We start from the raw sequence: 20768 nt of genomic DNA on the forward strand, positions 1-20768 counted from the left end.
TTCTCGGAACAATTAGAATACTCGAATCAGGGCAGTCAGATTGCAGTCCGAGCCTACCATCCTCTTCCATTGATGAATTAAGATTTTGAAATTTATTGGGAGAATATTAAAAAGAATGAAAAAATACAAACAAGATTTTTCCACAGCTCTTGAAGAAATTACGATAGCTCATGCAAGAACGCCTCTTTTTAAAACTTATACAGATCTATTCTTAAAAGTTCAAAGAAATAGCTCTAACAGTAATAACTCTTCTTCCTACTCAAGTTAGTGTGGAAAGATTATTCTCAGTTTAAAGTATAATAGTGATAAATTTTAATAACAAAATCTAATATAACCAGTCTTAAGAGATACATCGTAAACATTAAAAGTACATTATTGAAATTTAAACTATAAAATCTAATATAATCACTTTCAACACATGCCACACGATACCTCTAAAAATAATAATGATGAAAAATTTCAATAATAGAACCAGCCTATAACGCTAATAGTATTAAAATGTTAAGTTCAAAAAAAGCAGGAGTAGAAACCAAAGAATATTGAAATTATTTTACGAAAATTCCCCCATCGATCGATTGTCAAAAGTACTTCAAAAGCAATTCAAAATTTATTGTAAGTTATCTTTACTTTAACATCAGAAGTTATTTGACAGAAGGAAAAAAAAAAATACATATTGTAAAGGAGTGCCGATAAAATTCTTGACACGATCAAGACTGCATTTTTCATTCCATGTCCAGTGATGTTAGCCTTGCTTTTCTCGAAACTATCTCCCCCACGTTGGTACACTTCAAATAGCCTCTGTAAAAGCAGACAATATAATATATTTTTTGCCCCCTTCCACATTTCTTGCGTGAACTTCCGAAAGCAAGGAGTTGTCTTCAAAGTGTTGGGTCGTCAAAAAGAAGCCATGGACACGAGAATGCTTTTAAGGCAAAACTAGGCAGGACATGGCCAGACGAAAAAGGGTCTGCCAGTTATCCATAAGGACCAGAAGAGGAGGACGGAGAAATAAATAATCAAAAAAGAGAGCCGTACTTCGAAGTCATTGATTGGATAACCCCTTCTAAAATAAAATAAAAAAAATTTTTACGACTGGGAGGGATGGAAGGTTACAATTTTAGCGAAATTTTATTTTCCTTTCGAATTTAGAATGATATGAGCCGAGAAGAGACAACGATATTTCTGTCAGAAGTTGCAGGATTTAAGTTCGGTGGGAAAAAGTTCGCATATACGCACAATGAGCAGAATCTTTTAAAATGAAGATGAATGGTAAGAAACTTTTTCCATTTTAATAAAAATTCGTGTATATCCTGAGAAGAAATACTTGAAATAAAGACATTTTTCTAATCATCAAAAATATCAAGTGAATGCAACAAAGCTGAAGTGAAGTAAATAAATTTAAATTAAGTAGTTGATTTTTGACTTTGTGCACCGAATACTTGAAGAGCTTGAGCCGATATAGTAATTATCGGCTACAAAGGTGACATTTTTATATCACTGTTCCTTCATATTGTTTGCACGTAGGTACATAACGAGTTAAGAACTTTTAAGAACTTTAAATTTTGTTTATGATTAAAATAAATATGAAATATTTAATGACGTAAACTATAAGCTTGTCTACCCAAATCATTATATTAGCCGAAATAAAATGATACTTTCTGTCTAATTTTGACTTTTTTTTAATCGCGCATAAGGAACTCAAACCCTAGATCACGATTGGTATAATTATTACTTAAACTCTAATAGTTTTTAATAAAACATTTCAAATATTAAAAAAAAGTTTTTTTTCTTTAATTTAATTTAAAAAGCAAGATTGATAGTTAAAAACGAAATTTTGCTAATACCATTTACTATTCAATTTTGTCGAAAAAAAATTGCAGTTCATAACAGGAAAATGCAGAAAATATGTATTGATTTGAGATATTTTTTCTTTCTTTTTTTTCTTCCCTTATTAATGAAGAGTTACTCTGCCTTAACAATATTCAAACTTCAAACCCAAGAGATTAAGAAAAGGAGAGAGAAAAAAAAAAGGTGATTTTTCATGGGAAAAAAAAATTAAAAAGAAGAGGAACGAAATAATAATAAAAAAAAGTTTGCAATCATATGTTTATCCCATAAAACAAAATATTCTAACTCAATTTACAACAAAAAAGTTAAAATAAATGAGGCGCAAAAAAAGTGTCGAAGCAGATAATTAAGTGTCTTATTCTGGCTTAGGTAATTAGGTAAGAAAAAAGGAGAAAAAAACGTTGCAAAAACATCATGAAACCATAAATCATAATGCATTTTTCGTAATTATCTACATAATTCGTTTCTTCGGGTATTTAATTAAATGAGAAACTATCAGGATTAAAATCTAATTAAGAAAAGTTTGCAGTATTAAAAGAAAAAAGTATTATCAACCTTTATTCTGCAGTAAAAGTTACTTGCTTTAAGTAAGTTTAAAGGTATCTATTAATTTTTTTATTTCTTAATTTTTTTCCAACAATAAAATAAATATAATTAAATTTTGTTGACTTCCACACCACTTTAATTCGTCATTCCTTTTGCATTCAATTATTTCGAAGTCAACTGTTTAAATATAGCAGCTTTATAATAAATTAATTAAAACAAGGAATATAGAATAATGAAGTACTAAGTTTAGATATAAAAATCGGTACTATCATTTACATTGATAGCAGTTTTGTCTTATATGGTTTGATGTGAGAATTGAATTATTAAATTGTTGAAAATAAGTAAGAAAGAATTAAATATAAAAAAAAAAAAAATCAAATTATCCTCAATTTCTTAAAATTAATTTTAGAGAGCATTAGCAAAAATAATACTGTTATACCAACAATTTATTTTAAGAATAATACCAGTCTAAAAATGTGAAAGGATAATTTTTAATTTATTTATAACATTTTAATAATATAAAAACTCAGAAATTGGGAAAAAGAAAGCTGAAAATGATAAGGGGTTTCTAGAAAAATTATGTTGTATGATTAGACAGAATTTAATAACTTATAATACCTTACAACAAATGTTCATACATCAAAATGTGATTTAATAAGGACAGAAAACAGGCGACAAAAAAAAATAGTTTTATGGGGGATGATTTCCCACAATACCGGTGTCATTTTTAATAAATTTTGTTTAATAGTACAAAATGAAATACGTGGAAAACCCCTTATCATTTTGAGCATTCTTTTAAAAAGTACGAAAACTACTTTAAAAAATTGCTTAAATCTTTTTTAATTTTTAAGATATTCAAATAAGATATTTTTTATTAAAATTTTTTTTAGAATTTTTCCCGCTATGCGCAGTTTTAAACGATTTTTTCTCAAATTTTAAAACAAAATTTAATAATTAATTTTAAATTGCCCTAAAAATTTTGTATTCTGCAAACATTCCTCATTTTAAAAACTTTTAACGGCGAATTCTGCCACTTCGCCGATAAAAATGAGCCATGTAGAGTAAATGTAAAAATGTGTTAGAATAGTAGAACGCTAGGCGTGAGAAATCCAGTCATTTTGGTAAACGATTTTAAAACTAGAAAAAATTATAATAAAAATGAAAAGAAAGTACTAAGTACGCATTGTATTTCCTAACGTCGGAGAGAGAGACGCAACCCGCATGCTACAAAGCGCCACCAAATGACCCGAAGTTAATTCGTTTCTGAATGACTTCATAACCTTAGAGCAGGATATTAAACAAGGACTGAATATTCACCACGCAATACACTTTCAGCAAATGCGGCATGTCATTTCCTACAAGACAAATGTTCCTGGAGAGCTCTCTGCAGTTCTGTATAATAAATCCATAAGGAAATTCACGAGTTGCTCACTTCCAAAGTCTAAAAGAGGGGAATGTTTCTGTAAGCCTAGATGAATAAATGAAGTCTCCTCACTCCGGGAGGAGATGCTCCAATTACAAAACCGGGATTGTCAGGAAAGCATATTTTATCGGCTATTTTGCAAGCCGAGACACAAGTTAAGCCCCGGAAATTTATAGAAGGTTATGTTGATAGTTCGAAGTTTGCATAAACTCACGATAAAAAGCAATGTGTAAATCATAGCGTATTATAAACCTAAGATATCGGAGACCGAGTGGTGCAGGCTGGCAGATAGATTTACCCATTTAATAACTTCACAACAATAACTTCATTTTCGAAGTAGCAGATTCACTTTCTAACAGTGAATTGGAGATTTTATAACATTCTCCGTTCCGTTCGGCGATTCGAAAAGAAAAAGGCGACTGTACCAGTAATTTAAAAGCTTAGTGGAAGAAGGATGTACATTTTTAGCTTAGTGCAAGAAGCACATTTTCCCATTAAAATTAGTATTACGTAGCTGCCAACATGGATAAGAAAAAAACCAGGAGATTTTGCAAAACAATATAAATTTCATGATAATTGTATCATAATGTACTTAATATTTTATACATAGGGAATTTTATAGTCATCAGTATAGAAAGACAGCAAAATTTTCTTGTTATGATTGACAATAAATGAACTTGAAATGTTATGTATTATGTTTAACCATAATTTTAAATAGTAATCAGCATTTAATTCATCAAAGATAGTGAAAAGATTTCTTAATCGATTTAAAAAGTTCTAAACAAAAATAAACATAACATTTCAGAACAAAATGAAAGGTTCTAAACTGATTTTTATAAATGAAGCTCTCTTCATTATGCATTTGCAATATTTATTTAAGTATTCAAGCAAGTTATAATAATCTGTCCAAAAATTCTATTTCATTCTTTTAGGAAACTTACTCACAATTATAGAGAATTTTCTAAAATGTACAAAAACCTAGTAGGCCAGGAGAAACTGGCAAAATCCAGTAGAGTTGGCAGCTATGGTATTACGTTAAAAACAGGTGGACATGGCCTCCCAAAAAAAGTTAAAAATCCGAACATATATCTGACGCAAGATTTTCTAGCTTTCCAGAGTGGTACCTTGGTCGCCATAACTTTTCAATACGTAAAAATAAATTATTCAGCATTAAGTACATGAAAAGAATAAAAAGACTAAAAGAATAAATGATTTTGCCCTTTCTCAAAGCATTTGGCACTTTCATATACATAGGTTCTGTGCAATCTATGTGGCCAAAAACATTAATGGGGAAAAAAAACTCGCGAGATTTTTTCTCTTCTTGATTTTATCGAAATTCCCTGATTTTTGTAACTGATGGAATAAATTATGACTAAAAATGTAATACAAAACAAGTACCTATAATTGCTATTAAAGTTGGAATATATTTTTTTACCAATAACACAGGATGAAATTTTTTTTTAGAAAAATACCGGACTTTTGGGCATTTCAAACTAAAATTATTTTTGGAGATATACTTCTATTTTTAGGCATTAATTAAATTCCTTGACGTTTCCGACTTTGATAAAATTTCTTGACTTTTCTCTGCTCTTCCTGATTTCCCTGTTCTGTAGCCACCTTGAGGTAGAACCAAGGTTGCTCTGCAGTAACTATGCTGGTAAGAACTTACGTACTTGAACGCGCAACATGAAAGTGCAAAATCTCTCTAATTTTTTTCATGAGAAAAGTAATATACGCAGTCCTTCTTAATATTTACCACAAATGTTACAATAACTTAAAGAACATGATTATAGAACAAATATCTCAAAAAGTAAAGAATAAATTTTTAAGCTAATTTTTTTTTACTCGGAACTGAATTCAGATGGTAAGATTTAGTTAGTCAAAGAAGCATAAAAAAATCAAATAAGAGATTCGTAACTATGAGGTAAGTATTTCAGATAGAAATTCTCCACATTTGCCTTTTGGCGTAAATAAACCAGCCATGAAATAGAACAAATGCGTAAATAACACTACCATCTTTATTCTAAATGTCTTTAAATTAAATACTATATTAGAAGAGAATTTAAATTTTATAAACATAATTTTAAAAAAGCAAAATAAAATGATAGAATGTAAATTGTACAAATTAATGAACAATTTACGGTGACTAAAATGAAAACGAACCAACTTGAGTCTTAAAAAAAAACGAACTCAAAACAATTCTCTTTTCTCTCTCAAAAGGAGGCATAAAATTTTTTCATTCAAAAAGTGAAAAAGATGGAACAAGTTATTTCTAATTTGCAATACGCAGAAGTTTTAATATGGAAACATTAATTTTAAGTGGAAACCACGAAGTTCGGGAATTAAAGTGATTAGTTCGAGTAATTAAATTTTAAGAATATATTTATATAATTAGGATCGATTTTCAGCAACGCAATATTAACATTGAAGAATTTAAGTGGATTATTCAAATTTCATTTATAGCTTCCACGAAGCATTTAAAATTTCGACATAAATTTACTGAGTGAGAAATGAAAACACGTCAGTTAATACCAGATGACGTTGAATCAATGTTTTCCCAAGAATTTCAAGCTATGGAAGCTCATAAATTATTAATTATAACACCTCATTCGGTAAAAATTAATATTTTAATTTCAGAAAAATAATTTTTTTAATGAAATTAACAGGGACTTACCACACTAGCGTGTCTGTTGTTAACTCACGGAGTCAGTGAAATACGTAAGTTTGTTTTACTATGTCAAAGCTCTAATGTTCTATTGTTTTTAACTAACCTTATTTATTGGTCATTAATGTTATAAAAATTATTTTTAGTCCTGCTTATTATACGTTTACTAAAGATTCACGGCTTAACAAACAATGAGAATTCAGTCTAATAATAACACTGTTCTGTTACGTTTCGATAAACTTTGCTCTCTCAGAAGACCCGTTTTACCTGATTTTGTCCCCACACCGTACATGTGAGTCTATGCTGGTTATGTGAAAGCTGCAGTGTAGCAGAGGAAGAAGAAAACTACACCCAAGGCTGAACTAACGCTTTATGGGTCGCAGGACAAAATATATTACGAGCCTTCTACGAGCACAAAAATCCTTATTTCCATATTTTGTAGAATTTTTGAAGACCTTTTGCGGTATGTGAAATAGTTTAGCTCCAACAACTTCTTTCTCAATGTATACGGTTAAATCCGCAACACTTTTTGGGCTAACAGTAAAATCTTTTCGTTTCTTTCAACTAACAATTTAGTTTCTTTCAAAATATCTTTTACGAACAAGAGTTGGTCGCAGTAGCAATTATATATATATTTGGTACATAAGAAAAACGTAGATACGCAGCGTTCAGTTACAAAGTTCGTCAAAGTGTAGTGCGCAGCTACATCATACTGAACTCTAAAACTAGGTTTCCTTTTACAAATAATATGACAAATTGAACAGACACCCTAGTAGAATAGTTTGTCACGCAGCAAAGGGAGAGGGATTAATAGTTCTTACAGTCAGTACTGACATCTATTAATTACTAGAAACCAGGCGAGAATAAATATCCAAGTTTCTAAAGCAAAACGCAACAAACAGTACATTTTTGTCTCCTTTTTTTCTTTGCTTAATTTTTCCACTCATCGGGGAGTCTTTTGAGAGTTCTCGTCTTCCTAGTCAGATTCAAATGACAAATCCATTAATTGAATTCGCAAGTCTATTTCCCCAAATCACAACAGCAATAATTCTCTAAAATAATTTTAAAATGCCAAATGAAATTTTTAATTGACAATCTAAACAGTTTACATTAAGAAATCATTTATTTGTTGAGGTTTATTTGATTTATAATTTACGTGCTGCTTTGTAAAAAAAAAAAAACAAACAACGAATAGGGGAGCTTGTGGGAATTAAGTTTAGATCAGATACGAAAAAAATAAAGTTTTTTTCTTCTTTTTGCTAATTTTTTACGTAGCGCTTTGTTTGGTAATGAATTATGGATAAGTAAAGCTTTGAAGTTGAAAACATTCACACAGGCAAGAGAGGACAGAAAAATGCGCTTTTCATATATCAATACAAGCAGTAATCGATGCTTGCAGCACAGCTGGATGAAGACATAATCGATAATGCGTATGTGAAAGGGATGTTTGGCGAGAAAAAAATTCACCAAACTCATTTGCATAAAATACTTTACATATTTTCACAGTGAATTTATACCTCGTGGATCACAATACGAATAGCCTGAATCAAAAAACTCAGTGAAAGGGGATCTAGATACAAACATTCCAAAACAGACACTTTTGTATATCGAAAACATTCTTTGAATGCTTATCTACACAGAATATAGACATATACATAGGTTGTATAAAATATGAAATAGGATTTTAAACTTGAATATGACATTTAATATCACTAATTTATTCATGTCGAGAGAAAACAAGAAAATTATAGGGCATAAAATAATATAATTTATTGAAGAGCTCAATGATTAGTGTCATTTTGACGAAGTTGAGTAAATTAGTGCTTACCATGCCTTTTCGAAGCTCTTTTGCCAAGAGAATTGTTTGTTTTATTCATTTACGTCGCACTAGAGCTGCACAATGGGCTATTGGCGACGGTCTGGGAAACATCCCTGAGGATGATGCCATCACAATTTTGATCCTCTGCAGAGGGGATGGCACCCCCGCTTCGGTAGCCCGACGACCTGCACGCGAAGGCGAGCACTTTACGGTAGAACAGTTTAACGAGGACCAATACCACACACCCTCGGTCCCTACGCAGACTGATCCAAGTGGTCACCCACCCGCACACTGACCGCAGTCAGTGATGCTTGACTTCGGTGATCTGCTGGGAACCGTGTCTTAACGATCAGTCCACTGTGGGACTTTTGCCAAGAGAAAGTAAGTCCTTGTGTCTGAAGAAAAACTATAATTTTAAACCATATAAGTCATCTTACCGCGAAGAATAATCTGGGCTTTAAAACAGACGAATAACTTTTTTTTATTTTCTCAAAACTGTGGCTTTTCTCCTCATTGACATTTCGCTCTATTTTCAGAATAAACAAAAAGGGCGCTGGCTAAAGACGGGCTAAACTCGACCTAACACGTATGAGGAACTGTTGCAAAATCACAGAATAATATGTCATTCGTAAAAAAAGCATTATTTCATGCGACGATAGAGCCTTAGAAAAACAGCAGTAAATATATACATTGCCAATAGCAAATAAAGACCAGATCTTTATCTCTCTTTTCTGCAAGCTTCCATTTCGTTAAGTCTAGAAATCTTTTCATTTAAACAGTTCGAGTCACAGCTATTGCACTTTTATGATCTTAACAAGCTGATAAAAGACAATTTTTCTAAGGTTATTCGCCGATTGCTAATTGCTCAATTTTCTTCACACTAAAAACACCCTTCCCTTTATCTACGAAGATATGTTATGTTAATAGGATCTTTATAAGAGAAATCTCATCCCCCCCCTTCAGTAATGTCACTTAAACCTTCTTCCCTTACATTATAAAAAATAATAAGATCATAAGATCTTACATTATAAAAAATATACATATTAAATAATATTACACATGAAAATATTCAGGGATTTTCTCCATTGCCAGCTATTTAATTATTTAAAAATTATTTTAAATTCTCCTTCAAATAATTAAAACTCAATTTTAATAAACAATTGTTTAAAAAAAATTCTATAATATTACACATATAAAACGCATATAATGACAATTAGTTTGAAGTTACATTGGCACTTAAAAATATTTATTCTAAAAATCACCTACTTCGTATTCTTGTTTTATAAATTCGAGTGTTTAATTTCATATTGTTCACTATGATTTACATTTATTAATATTCAACTATTAAGCATTCAAAATTAACAGGGAAACATAATTCGCAACTATTATGCTAAAGTGCAACTATTTATAAAATTGAAACAATTGTTTCATTTATAAATAGCTGGATAGAAAAATGTATTCTAAAACTTCAACCACAAGACAAATGAAGATTTGAAATTGAATAAGAATGTATTTTCCATTTCAAGATTTTTAAGTAACCATAAAATGTCAGAAAATATCCCTTTTACTGAAAATCATTTGAAATGCAAATGAACTTGGAATGTCATTAAAATTAATAGGCATTCTATTTACTTATAAGTTTTAAAAACGCTGTCCCGAACATTAATCAACGTAAGAAATTCTTTTTAAAAGCACTATTTTCTTAAACATCGTAAACATTTGCTTTCCAGAAAAAAAAAAATTTGATGAATAGCAAGAGACATTTACTAATTCTTAAATTGAAATGTCCTTTTTTTCCTCCCTTCTTTTACCGTTTTTACCATACATCAAAAGTTGGAGGCCAGACATGTTTCAATAATGTATTCGTTTCACTTTCTTGGAGAGCTTTGAAATAAATTGTGCATTATATCGTCCTTTGCGCTTTTGGGAACAGTGCAGAGAAAAAAAGTTACATAAAAAATTGCTTTAAAAAGGCTCAAAGTAGCATAAAATCAAAATAAGAAGATGTTCTAATTTACGTTTATTCACTCACTTTTTAACGAGTTCAAAGTTAAAAGGAAAATTGTTTAAAAAGATTTAATGTCTGCTTTCATCGCTTTTTAAGAAATTTGCTTTTCGGTGACTTTACTAAAACCATTAAAAATCAAATCTTTAAATATTTCATTTTAATTTACGTACTTATCTAAATTCTTTAACTGGATTAGAGGTTTTAAGTATAACCATTATTTTTTTCTAAGCTCTAAAAATGGTTTGGAAAATAATTATGTTTAGCAAGTTACTAAGGTTCGGAAAAAAAAAATCTTATAATAAAGGAACATTTTTATTTTCTTTTAAAAAAGCTTTTTTATACATCTCTTTTATATTTTTTTTTCATTTGCATGAAACAAAGAAATTTTTAATGTATTTTTAATGTATTTAAAGAGAAATTATTTTTCTTTTAAACTTGAAATATTTTTTGTAAATCTTAAATATTAAATTTAAAAAAATACATACAACGTCATTGCAAGAGCTTCGTAAATGTGCTTTTTTTTTTTCCTGTGCAAAATTATTTAATAAGTTTAAAAGAACAAAGAATAAAAGCGGAGAACCGTAATAAATACTGACTTTGAAAGCATGTATTTATTGAATAATTAAAAAGTGTCAAATTATGTTACATAAGAAAACTTGGTATCAAGTAATTGAAATAAATTAAGCAACTGCAATTAAATGGGAAAAATATCATTTAAATGAGGTATCGTATTTTTAAAAATAATTTTGAAACATATGGAAACCTGGAAATTCGAATGAACAATTCAGTATTTACACTTTTCTCATAGCCATCTTGTTAAATTTTCAATTTTGCTTTATCTTCTTCATTTTCTGGTATTGAATAATTTATTATTGTTATTTGTATTGAATAAGCTTTTAACAGAGTGCCTTTCAGAAAAAAAAACAATAAATAAAGGGACCACCTTATTCAATAAGAAGAAATGGTGCTTGATAAATTTTTAGAGCTTATATCGATTTCTTTATTCAATGTAAAGCAACAAAATAATGTTATTTGTGGCTGTGAGCAAGCAATTTAAAAACTGCATAGTTGTCCGTTCTTAGATTAAGACATTTGATTTTATGACAAGCTGGAATGTTAACGGATGTCAATAATAATTTCGTTTAATGTAAATTAGGCAAAAACGAAGATATTTATCAAAAATATAAAAATCGACAAATGTATGATACTAAACTAGCTTTCGAAAAATGCTGATTGCAGAACTGAATTGGTATAATTATATCAGAAAAAAAAATGCATAAAAAACTAAAACGCTTTATCTATCAAAGTGTGGTTGGCTGACGGACTTGAATTTCACATGCTTTGAAAGATATTGACGAATATAGTGATTATCCAGCAGAAATGTGAAAATTTAATGAAAAAGAACATATTTAGAATTTTCCCTCCTCGTCTTTTACACCGTCAAAAGTTATGATGGGTCGAGAGGAAAAAGGCCTCTTAATTAGCATAACATAATTTTATTGTTATTTTTTAAGAAGTTGAGTAAAAACTACCTCCAATGAAAAAAAGAAGAAGATCTAAACAAAAAAATTTCGTTTAAAAAGCACTTACCGATTTTCTTGTTTCATAATCAAGGGGACTAGCAACATAAATAGCTCCTGTTTCATTTTTCACAGCAAAAGCTCCACCTATGTTTCCCGCAGTTATTTCATAACGTATACGAGAAGCTAAACAGAAAAGAAAAAAAGGCCATTAGAAGTGGTAGAAACATTTTACACGTTACATTTATAAATGCAATTATAAACCAACATTACATCAACATTATATCAAATATATTACATTTATAAACCAAGTAAGTAAACGCATAGCTATTTCATTTATTGAATAAAAATGAAATTACAGTCAGTTAAGTCAAAATATTTATTAAAAGAACAATGGTAAAGAATCTATCAAATCACTCGCAGTTTAAATTAGTGAGTTGCAATTACTTAATGTTAAAATGTATTGAATCAGGAAGTAGTGGTGCGCATAGACTTAGGTGCAAGACCCCTGCAGGATTTAAAAATGCGCCCTATTGTAGACTTAAAATTTTTTTTAAAATTATAATATGAAACGAACACAATGAAGAGACGTTCGGGCATTTGTAATTCATTTTATTTTAATTTATGTATAGTAAAATTGATTAATGAGTGACTGAATTGATTAAAATTGATAATTGCGATGTAAGGCAGAATTTAGAAAACGTACTAAATTTGGAATGTTGTATAAACTTATCACATTGAAATGAAATTAATCTTAAAAATACGAGTAAATAACTAGCTATCTTACAATTCTTATATTCAAAGTTTAGTTAAGAGATTTTTTATTCATAATATGAATTAAAAAATATTTTATAAAGAAAAAATTATTTTTATTGTAATATAGAAGGGTGGGTGCCCAAGTATTTAAACACGCTGAGGGCAATACGATAATTTTTATTAAAACATCAGTGCATGAAATAATTTTTTTTCCAAATACTTAATTCTTTTTTATTAGTCAGCTTGAAAATATGGTTGCAAGCAACACAAAAATTCATTAAAAAAATTTACTGAATGTGCATTGAATTAAAGTAAAAATTTATTGAGCAACATAAATGTAAATTAAATACTTTAATTACAGAAATTGTATGAGATTTAAGGAATATTAAATCCGCTTTTTAAGCAACAAAAAATTGGAAACAAAGTTCAAAAACAGTTAGCAGTTTAAAAGCCCATATTCAAATTTTATGTTTTGTAATAATATTATATTAAAAATATCGAGTTTCAAAAAAAAAAAAAAAAAAAAAAAAAAAAAAAAAAAAAAAAAAAAAAAAACAATTAAAAAATAACTTAGATTGTGACGATGAAATCGGCACAAATGAAGCACGTCAAAGGAGATGATTAAAATGCCTGATTCGAAAATCGCAAATCGTTATAGCACCGGATTAAAATACCAGGATTTTTTAAATCCCGTGGAAAAGTTCAGCAATAACTATTAAATAAACGCCGTGGTCTTGTAGTTTTAAACCCAACCTGGATGACAAAATAATAATAATAATAACGCTGGGATGCTGGGAATGTGTATTAACTCTGCATTTGGCGCAAAGGGCCACCAGGAAAAAAATCAAGGAAATAGTGTGTTGTTTATATACACGGGGCTAGGTGATCGAGCTCGAGCAGATACAAACCTCAATGCTGTGCTCCCCAGTAGGTTCTGCTCTTAGCTTAGCCAAAGTAAAACCAAAGCAGAATACCACCCCCTCCTTTTGATTGCTGTTAAATTAATTTATGGTGGTCCGAGTAAAATTCTAGGGGTCACAGATCAATGGATCACCGTTAATTTCGTGCCCTAGTTAAAGGTGAACACTCAATCTCGAAAGACAAGATTGATTTATGAAGCTTAGCTACAAGTTTATCAATTAAGCATTCAATTACTATTAATATAACAATCTTTAGGTGAAACTGTTGAAAAAAAATATATTGTTATAGTAGCATATAGTGAAGGATTTCTTGAGGGCAATACATACTCAAAGACATTTTTACGGCGCGATGAATCTTTCAAACATATTTAATATAACGAGAGTTAAAAAAAAAATCTGGCAATTTTTTACTACCGAGCTAGTCCTTTCGAATAAAGGAAATGAAATTTATGGCTATTTCAACAACAATATATCCTCAATAAAACTCATACCTAAATCTTAAACATTTCACAGGAGTTTGAGTTTATCAGACGACCTGATAATTTATGCTTCCCACGAGGGAAAGAGAAAGAAAATCGGAGCATTTTAAAAGTAGAATAAGATACTACGAAATGGCGACGGAGAAATTCAACAGGAACTAAAGAATTTGTATACAACATGAATAAAAAAACACACAGCGCACCGGCTTTCGCTTTTCATTCAAAATTCAATATTACAGCCGCATTCATAAAAAAATATAGAAGGAGGGTGGAGGCCCAGCTCATACATGGTAAAAATTGTATTTTTAACTCAAGCAGAAACTATTCTCCCGGATTGAATTCGCGGAACGCTGCTTTGAAGTTCGAGAATCCCTATAAATATTTTTGGCATATACACAGCTTTTTACGCAAATTATTCCATGGGAAACAAAACAGCAAATTCAAAATATACAAACATAGAGTTTAAAATCCACGCTTATTTTATAGGTTGGAAAAATATTTAGTTAAAACAATAAGTTTTACTGTTTTTATGAAACAATGAATATTAATTAAAACAAATTAAATTTACTTTATACAGTACTTTAAGTTTTCAAAGAATTAAGTGTCTAGCGGAAAAAAAAAAAAATACGTTCCAATTTTTCATACCTTCTCACTACTGCTACATATTTTTCAAAGTTGCATAAATTCATTTCCAAAGTTAGACTTTAATATTTGATTCTTTGCTTTATAAATTTTATCACCACGACATAAAAATAATTTAAATAAGTAATATAATCAATTGGTCGAGTTTCGAAAGCATTTTAGTTACTTTTAAAAACGGACGAAAATATGACACGGGTATGATTTAATCCTCAAAAAAGAAAAGTCAGAGAAATCACCATTCCTATCTGATGGGCACCTTAGTCAGATCCGTTAAAAGGATAAAGAAATAATGAGAATTATAAGAAATTAATAAAAATTCAATATTTTCGATGAACTCGATAAATTTGTACAAAGAGTTAATAGAGCAGCAGTTAATTACTACACAACAGCCACTTCTTTATAAAATAATTGTAGTTTACTAATAAGGTATGATACCGGTTGGCCTGTTTACACTACAACGATAATTAGAGATAATGTTTCGAAAGAGTTACATGAACGTATGAATAAATTTGAAATCAATTCTTTTTCATGTAATTCCTTCGTTCACATTTAACTCTTATCAGGGCACACTTAATTTTAGAAATTTATTTTCCAGGAATTTCAAGAAAATTTCAACGTTAATTTATACCATATTTTATCTATACCATGCATTTTTTCATCGGAAAATTTTGATTTTGTTTGTAACGTCAAATATTAGATTTTGTGAGCAAGAAAAAAAAATGTCACTGAATAAAGATGAAAACAAGAAAAGTTTCGCTAAAATGTGGAATTTTTACAATAAAAAATTGCAATAAATGTTAAAATTACTTAAATCTTATCTCAATAAGTGATTACTGTTACTGGCAATTTTAAAACTGGTTATTTTCCAGGTATGATTAATAACAAGGAAATTTCCCAAGTTCTTTACAAAATAAATAAATAAATAAAATTATCTAACAATTTCAGGTTTTCCCTGACCTATGAGAGTCCTGCTCTATGTATTCACACATATGAATCGCATATTTTTTTTAAAATATAAAATAATAACTTAAAAACTTTGTAAAGTTTACTTAAAAACTTTGTAAAACTTTTGTTTTTATTTCTACTGATGAAACAACATAAATCCAAAAAACTTGGCATGTTGCAAGCAAAGAAAAAAAAACATTTATCTCGATTTAAAAAAAAAAAGAAAAAGTAACACGCATCTCGCAATCCAAAGAAGAATGAAATGAAAAGACAGAATGGAATCAATATAACACTTTACCAGACTACACGCTAAACAAAATAACTAAAGTATAAAAGGCATCTGATTTGTTAACACCGATTTAACTATTAAAGAAATCTTAACTATCAAACACAGAATGGACAAAAGAACGTAAATGGTGTCGCTGTACAAAAAAAAAAAAAAAAAAAAAAAAAAAAAGAGGAAATATCAGCCAACGATAACGTAAAAAAAAATAAAATAAAAATATATCCCATTAAGATAGTATTCACAGATAAAATATATAGGTTATATATACCGAATGCCAAAGCTTTGAAAAATAAAGACACCATTGAAAACAAAATTTCGACCATAAGCTATAGAAATGTCAAAGTCGGAGACAGAGGGAAAAAAAAAAAATGATTTTAGCAGAGTTGAGGAAAAATAGCAAACCAATAGGAGAGTAGAATAAATAGATCCAAACAGACGGGTTTCGTCTTTTTTTTTGGTTACAAAGTAATACAGAAAACCGACAGAAAGCAAACGTTTCCCGTTCCAAAGAATTAACGTCAAGATAACGTCGGTCAGGACTGTCCAGTGGCAGGACGTTTCTGACGAGTGAAAATAGCCCTAAATAAAGATATGTGTGTCTGCTGCGATCTTTCTTTGTAATGAATAAAAATCTGACAAAGCTCTTGATAGAAATGTTCATTGGATAAAAGCAAATGAGATACTATTTTCACTCTTTGTAACTGAATTCCCTATGAATTAATGAATAGGTACGAGTTCAGAAAAAATGCGAATGAAGCTGCTTTGCTTTTTCAATGCTAGATTAAATATTATTTTGAACAGTTTTACGTTTTTAGAAAGAAATTATAGGTTAGCAAGTTATATATTATAGGCTATAAGTAGCAAGATTTATTTCATTAGAAAAAAGGATTAATCAACTAAGTCTAACACTTTATCGATTTTTCTTTTCTGTTATTTTTGTGTAGCAAAAAGGAACGATAGGGACGTTTTAAAATTCTATGCATTGATGGATTTTAAGGTATTTATGGAATTAAATGTTAAGTTTAATGCTACGAAGGACGGCTGGTTCATACGAATTCTACTCTCGGCTCGCACCAACCACAGTGCAGACTTAAAATATCCTTAATGGCAGACGAATCATGGGAAGAATCTTCTTGCCGTCGAGCTAACGATAAGAGGTTTTCAAGATTTTAATATCCATGTAAAGCAATAGAGGGTTAATTCCATCAAAAAGTCCTCAACGAAGGATAAATTTGTCCCAATGCTTGATCCAAGAGTTCCCTTGTCTTCTGGATTGGGTTCAAAATTACAAGGCTACGGAGTTGAACATTAGTCGTAGTAAACTTAGAATTGGGTCGGCTGTTCAATGCCGGTAGTTAAAAAAAAAAAAAAAAATGACAATAAGTAGTTTAAGAGATTACAGTTCCAGAGTGTTGTAAGCAAATTTTGATGTAATATTAAAATGGAAAGCGTAAGGGGGGAAAAAAAGTTAGAATGCCTAGAGGCAGTGGCGTAGTTTTGGAGGTGGGGGACAAACCCCTCACCGAAATTAAACATTACTTGATTAACACTAGATTCATTACTTGATTAATACTAGATTCATTACTTATAGATTCACTAGATTCATTACTCATAGATTCATTACACTAGAGAAGTAATTTTGACTGCTTTTAATTCCAATTAGAAAAACAATGATGACATAATGTCTTAGAATTTCGTACAATATATAATTTTTAATATTGTTAATATTTAATAATAACTTGTTATATAACTGTAAATAATATAAAAAATTAATTTTAAACAAATTTCCTTACACGTTATTTTAGTCTTTTACAATCCAGTCATTTTGACTGCTTTTGGGCAATATATATATATACTGAGTTTCAGTCTTTCTAGTTAAATGAAGTAATGTAAGGCAAGTAGGATGTTGATATAAAAAAAAGTTTTCATTATTCATTGTTTGTAATTTAAATGTTTAGAATCTCTTTCTGTATACATATAAAATGGTAAATAGAAAACTCAATCAATAGAAGAAAAAAAATTATTTATGCCAAAATTGATGAGTTCATCCATACATTTCCTCTTCAAAACTTGGGATGACTATTTGTATGATCGATTTAAAAAGAGCGCATTATAACTCAGGCAATAAAATCCTTAACAATGCCATACATAGGGTCATTATAAAATCATCAAGTACGCCACTTGCGCAGCATTTTGTTTTTCAATTCCAACGATGACATTCAAGATTTCACTCCGCACTAATTCCTTAACGATTCAGAAAAAACCTCAGTACAATTTTTCTTTCGAATTAACCAGACCCAACAACAATCTTTTCAAAATAAAAGTGCAAAATAGCGAACTTAAAATTCAAGTGAATTTACATAAACAGGTCCCCATTTGGAATCGAAAATTGATACAGCTACTTCCAGAGCAGTACTTATTATTTAATCGAGCGGCGTCGAATAATGTAGCGTCAACCTCAAGACAAAGCAGATTATGCAAATCTCCAAACTAAATTATGACTTAACGAGTTTGAAATTCCCATTAGTTAATAATACTTTAGGACCGATATTTAGATTTGCACGCTGTTCGATCATATTGTCATTAGTCAAATTCTAGGGCAGGCGCATTACCATCGATTTTTACTTCACATTTTATTCCTCATCTCTCAAGATATTAAATGCTCTTTTAAAAGCTGTCACAGATGGATGATAATATAAACTTTTATAAGGATATTAATGGCAATAAGTAATGGAAGGGGTTTGCAAGAGCGATAACCACTGACCTGTCTGGACTCGTTCCATTAGCCTGGACTCCTCAAACAGTTATTGAATTCCCATACACATAACGATAGCCGTACAGAACTTAATATTTATTTTACGATATTCAAATCTCACGAAAATAAATTACAGAATAAATTTAGATTAAAATACGCATTGTACATTATAAAAGAAATTTAATTTAAAATATGGATTTTCCTTACAAATTCAATAAAATATGACGCTTTAACATATATTTATAAACTTTTTAATACGATTAAAAAATTCAAATAATTAAAATAAATTTTCAGCTATTTTTAATTATTACATCAGAAATGATAAACTTTTAATTTTTAGCATATTTTTATGATGTATTTCTTATGTTATGGAGCAAAATCCACTAGACTCAAATAGAAAGATATTTATGTCACAAAACTGTCCAAAAGACTAATCGAAACGATAAATTTTGATTAAAAACTCGTTTTAATCAAAAAGTCTAAAAATGAGAGAAAACTTAATTAAAATTTTAAATAAACAATCGATTTGTAATGGCATACACACACACAAGGATAAATCTTAAAATATTGTTTATTGTTTCACTAAATGATGTGAAAGATATCGGACGCTGGGACTCAATGAAATAAATGACAATGTTCTATTTAATTATTAATACAATAATTTACATCATAAATTGCTGAAGATTAGTTAGAGGAATCATTGCAAATGGAACAAAATTTCCCAAAACTAGTTTATTTTAAATTGAAAATAAGCGCATTACAAATCTCAATGTACATTCATTATCTTATAGGGATTTATCGAAAAGTTTAAAATAATGAAAACTAATTATGAAAATTCAAGACTAATTTAATGTAAAAATTCTAACCATTCGTTAAAATAAGTTGGATGAAATGTTGAGGACAAATTACCAGGAACTACATACAGTTCTACTCATTAAAAATGAGAATTATAAAGTTAAATTCTTTACAAATCCATTTATTATCCTGATTAAAATGAGATTATGCCAGATGTCAAATGCGCATAATGTTATTCAACCCCCCCTCGTTAAATAAATGCTTATTTAAGAACTTGCACAACACGTTAAAAAAATATCCCGAAAGTTTATTTTGAAAGAAATCAATACTAAGTTCAATGTTGACAGAAGACTTTTCAAAAATCTTTCGTTTGAAAAAGTCTTTTAGTTTTCTTTAAAAATTAACGCCAAGGCGACAGGAATAAGTACGAAATCCGCATACAAATTTTCTAAGAGAAAACATTGAAAAAGAAAAGAAGCGAAATGAAATGACATTCTCATTAAAAAGCACCGTAACCTCGCGCTTGAAAGAGGAAAAAAAAGAAAGAAAAATCATCATGTACTAAGGATACAAATCACAAATGAAAGAAAAAAAAAAGACATTATGTGGGGAGTTGGATTGAGAAAATAAGATTATGGAAATCTCAACCTCTGGCCACGAAGTACCATAAATTTAATAAAATGGAAATCGGCATTCAGTGAGGGAGGAAGATATAAGAAAACAAATATGGAGTGTTTATATTCTGGAGTTCGCCCTCTGGGGAGATTCACCCGTCTCGGTTTAAGTGTTTACCCGGCGTTATGAATCGGGAGAACGAATTTCTGCTTACAAATAAAAGTAGATTAAACAAAAACTTTTACTACCATGAAGTTTTATTTAATAACAATTTACATCTCAGTCGAAAGCTATGAAAGAATAATGCAAACCAGAAGAATCGAATAAAATAGAAAATTCTTTTCTCTATATAAGATTCTTGTAACTGAAGTGCATCAAGTGAACTTATATTATTAAAAAGACAGGGTTGGCAAGATTTTGCCACAGGTGGAAAAAACCATGGTAAATACCGGTAAAAACCGTCCTGGCAAAAACAGGTTTTTGCCAAGCAAATTGGCAAAAAGTGGCAAAAACCTATATTTTCCAAGATGAGAGGACGAAAACACATTTTTGATACAAAATTATTCCTAAAATTGAAATATATACTATAAATATAAATAATTACAAAAAAATTAACAAAATTATTATTCCATAATTAAATGATAATGTAATAATATATCATTTTAGTAGTTTAAAACATTATTGATTGGAAAATTTGTGATTATTCTTTTTTTTCCAGTGAAATGAACTTATTTTAAATTAATATA

The 20768-nt window shown here is 29.5% G+C and overlaps 1 protein-coding gene across 2 annotated transcripts in view; it reads right to left on the reverse strand.

Moving 5' to 3' along the window:
- The window catches only part of LOC107450889 (neural-cadherin-like), a 301080-nt gene that overhangs the window by 34656 nt on the left and 245656 nt on the right, over positions 1-20768 (reverse strand). For both annotated transcript variants that reach the window (XM_016066818.3, NM_001323824.1), the window contains 1 exon segment: positions 11900-12015. In XM_016066818.3, the coding sequence (XP_015922304.1) occupies positions 11900-12015 (116 nt within the window).

Source organism: Parasteatoda tepidariorum, chromosome 1, assembly GCF_043381705.1.
Source record: "Parasteatoda tepidariorum isolate YZ-2023 chromosome 1, CAS_Ptep_4.0, whole genome shotgun sequence".
Lineage (NCBI taxonomy): Eukaryota > Metazoa > Arthropoda > Arachnida > Araneae > Theridiidae > Parasteatoda > Parasteatoda tepidariorum.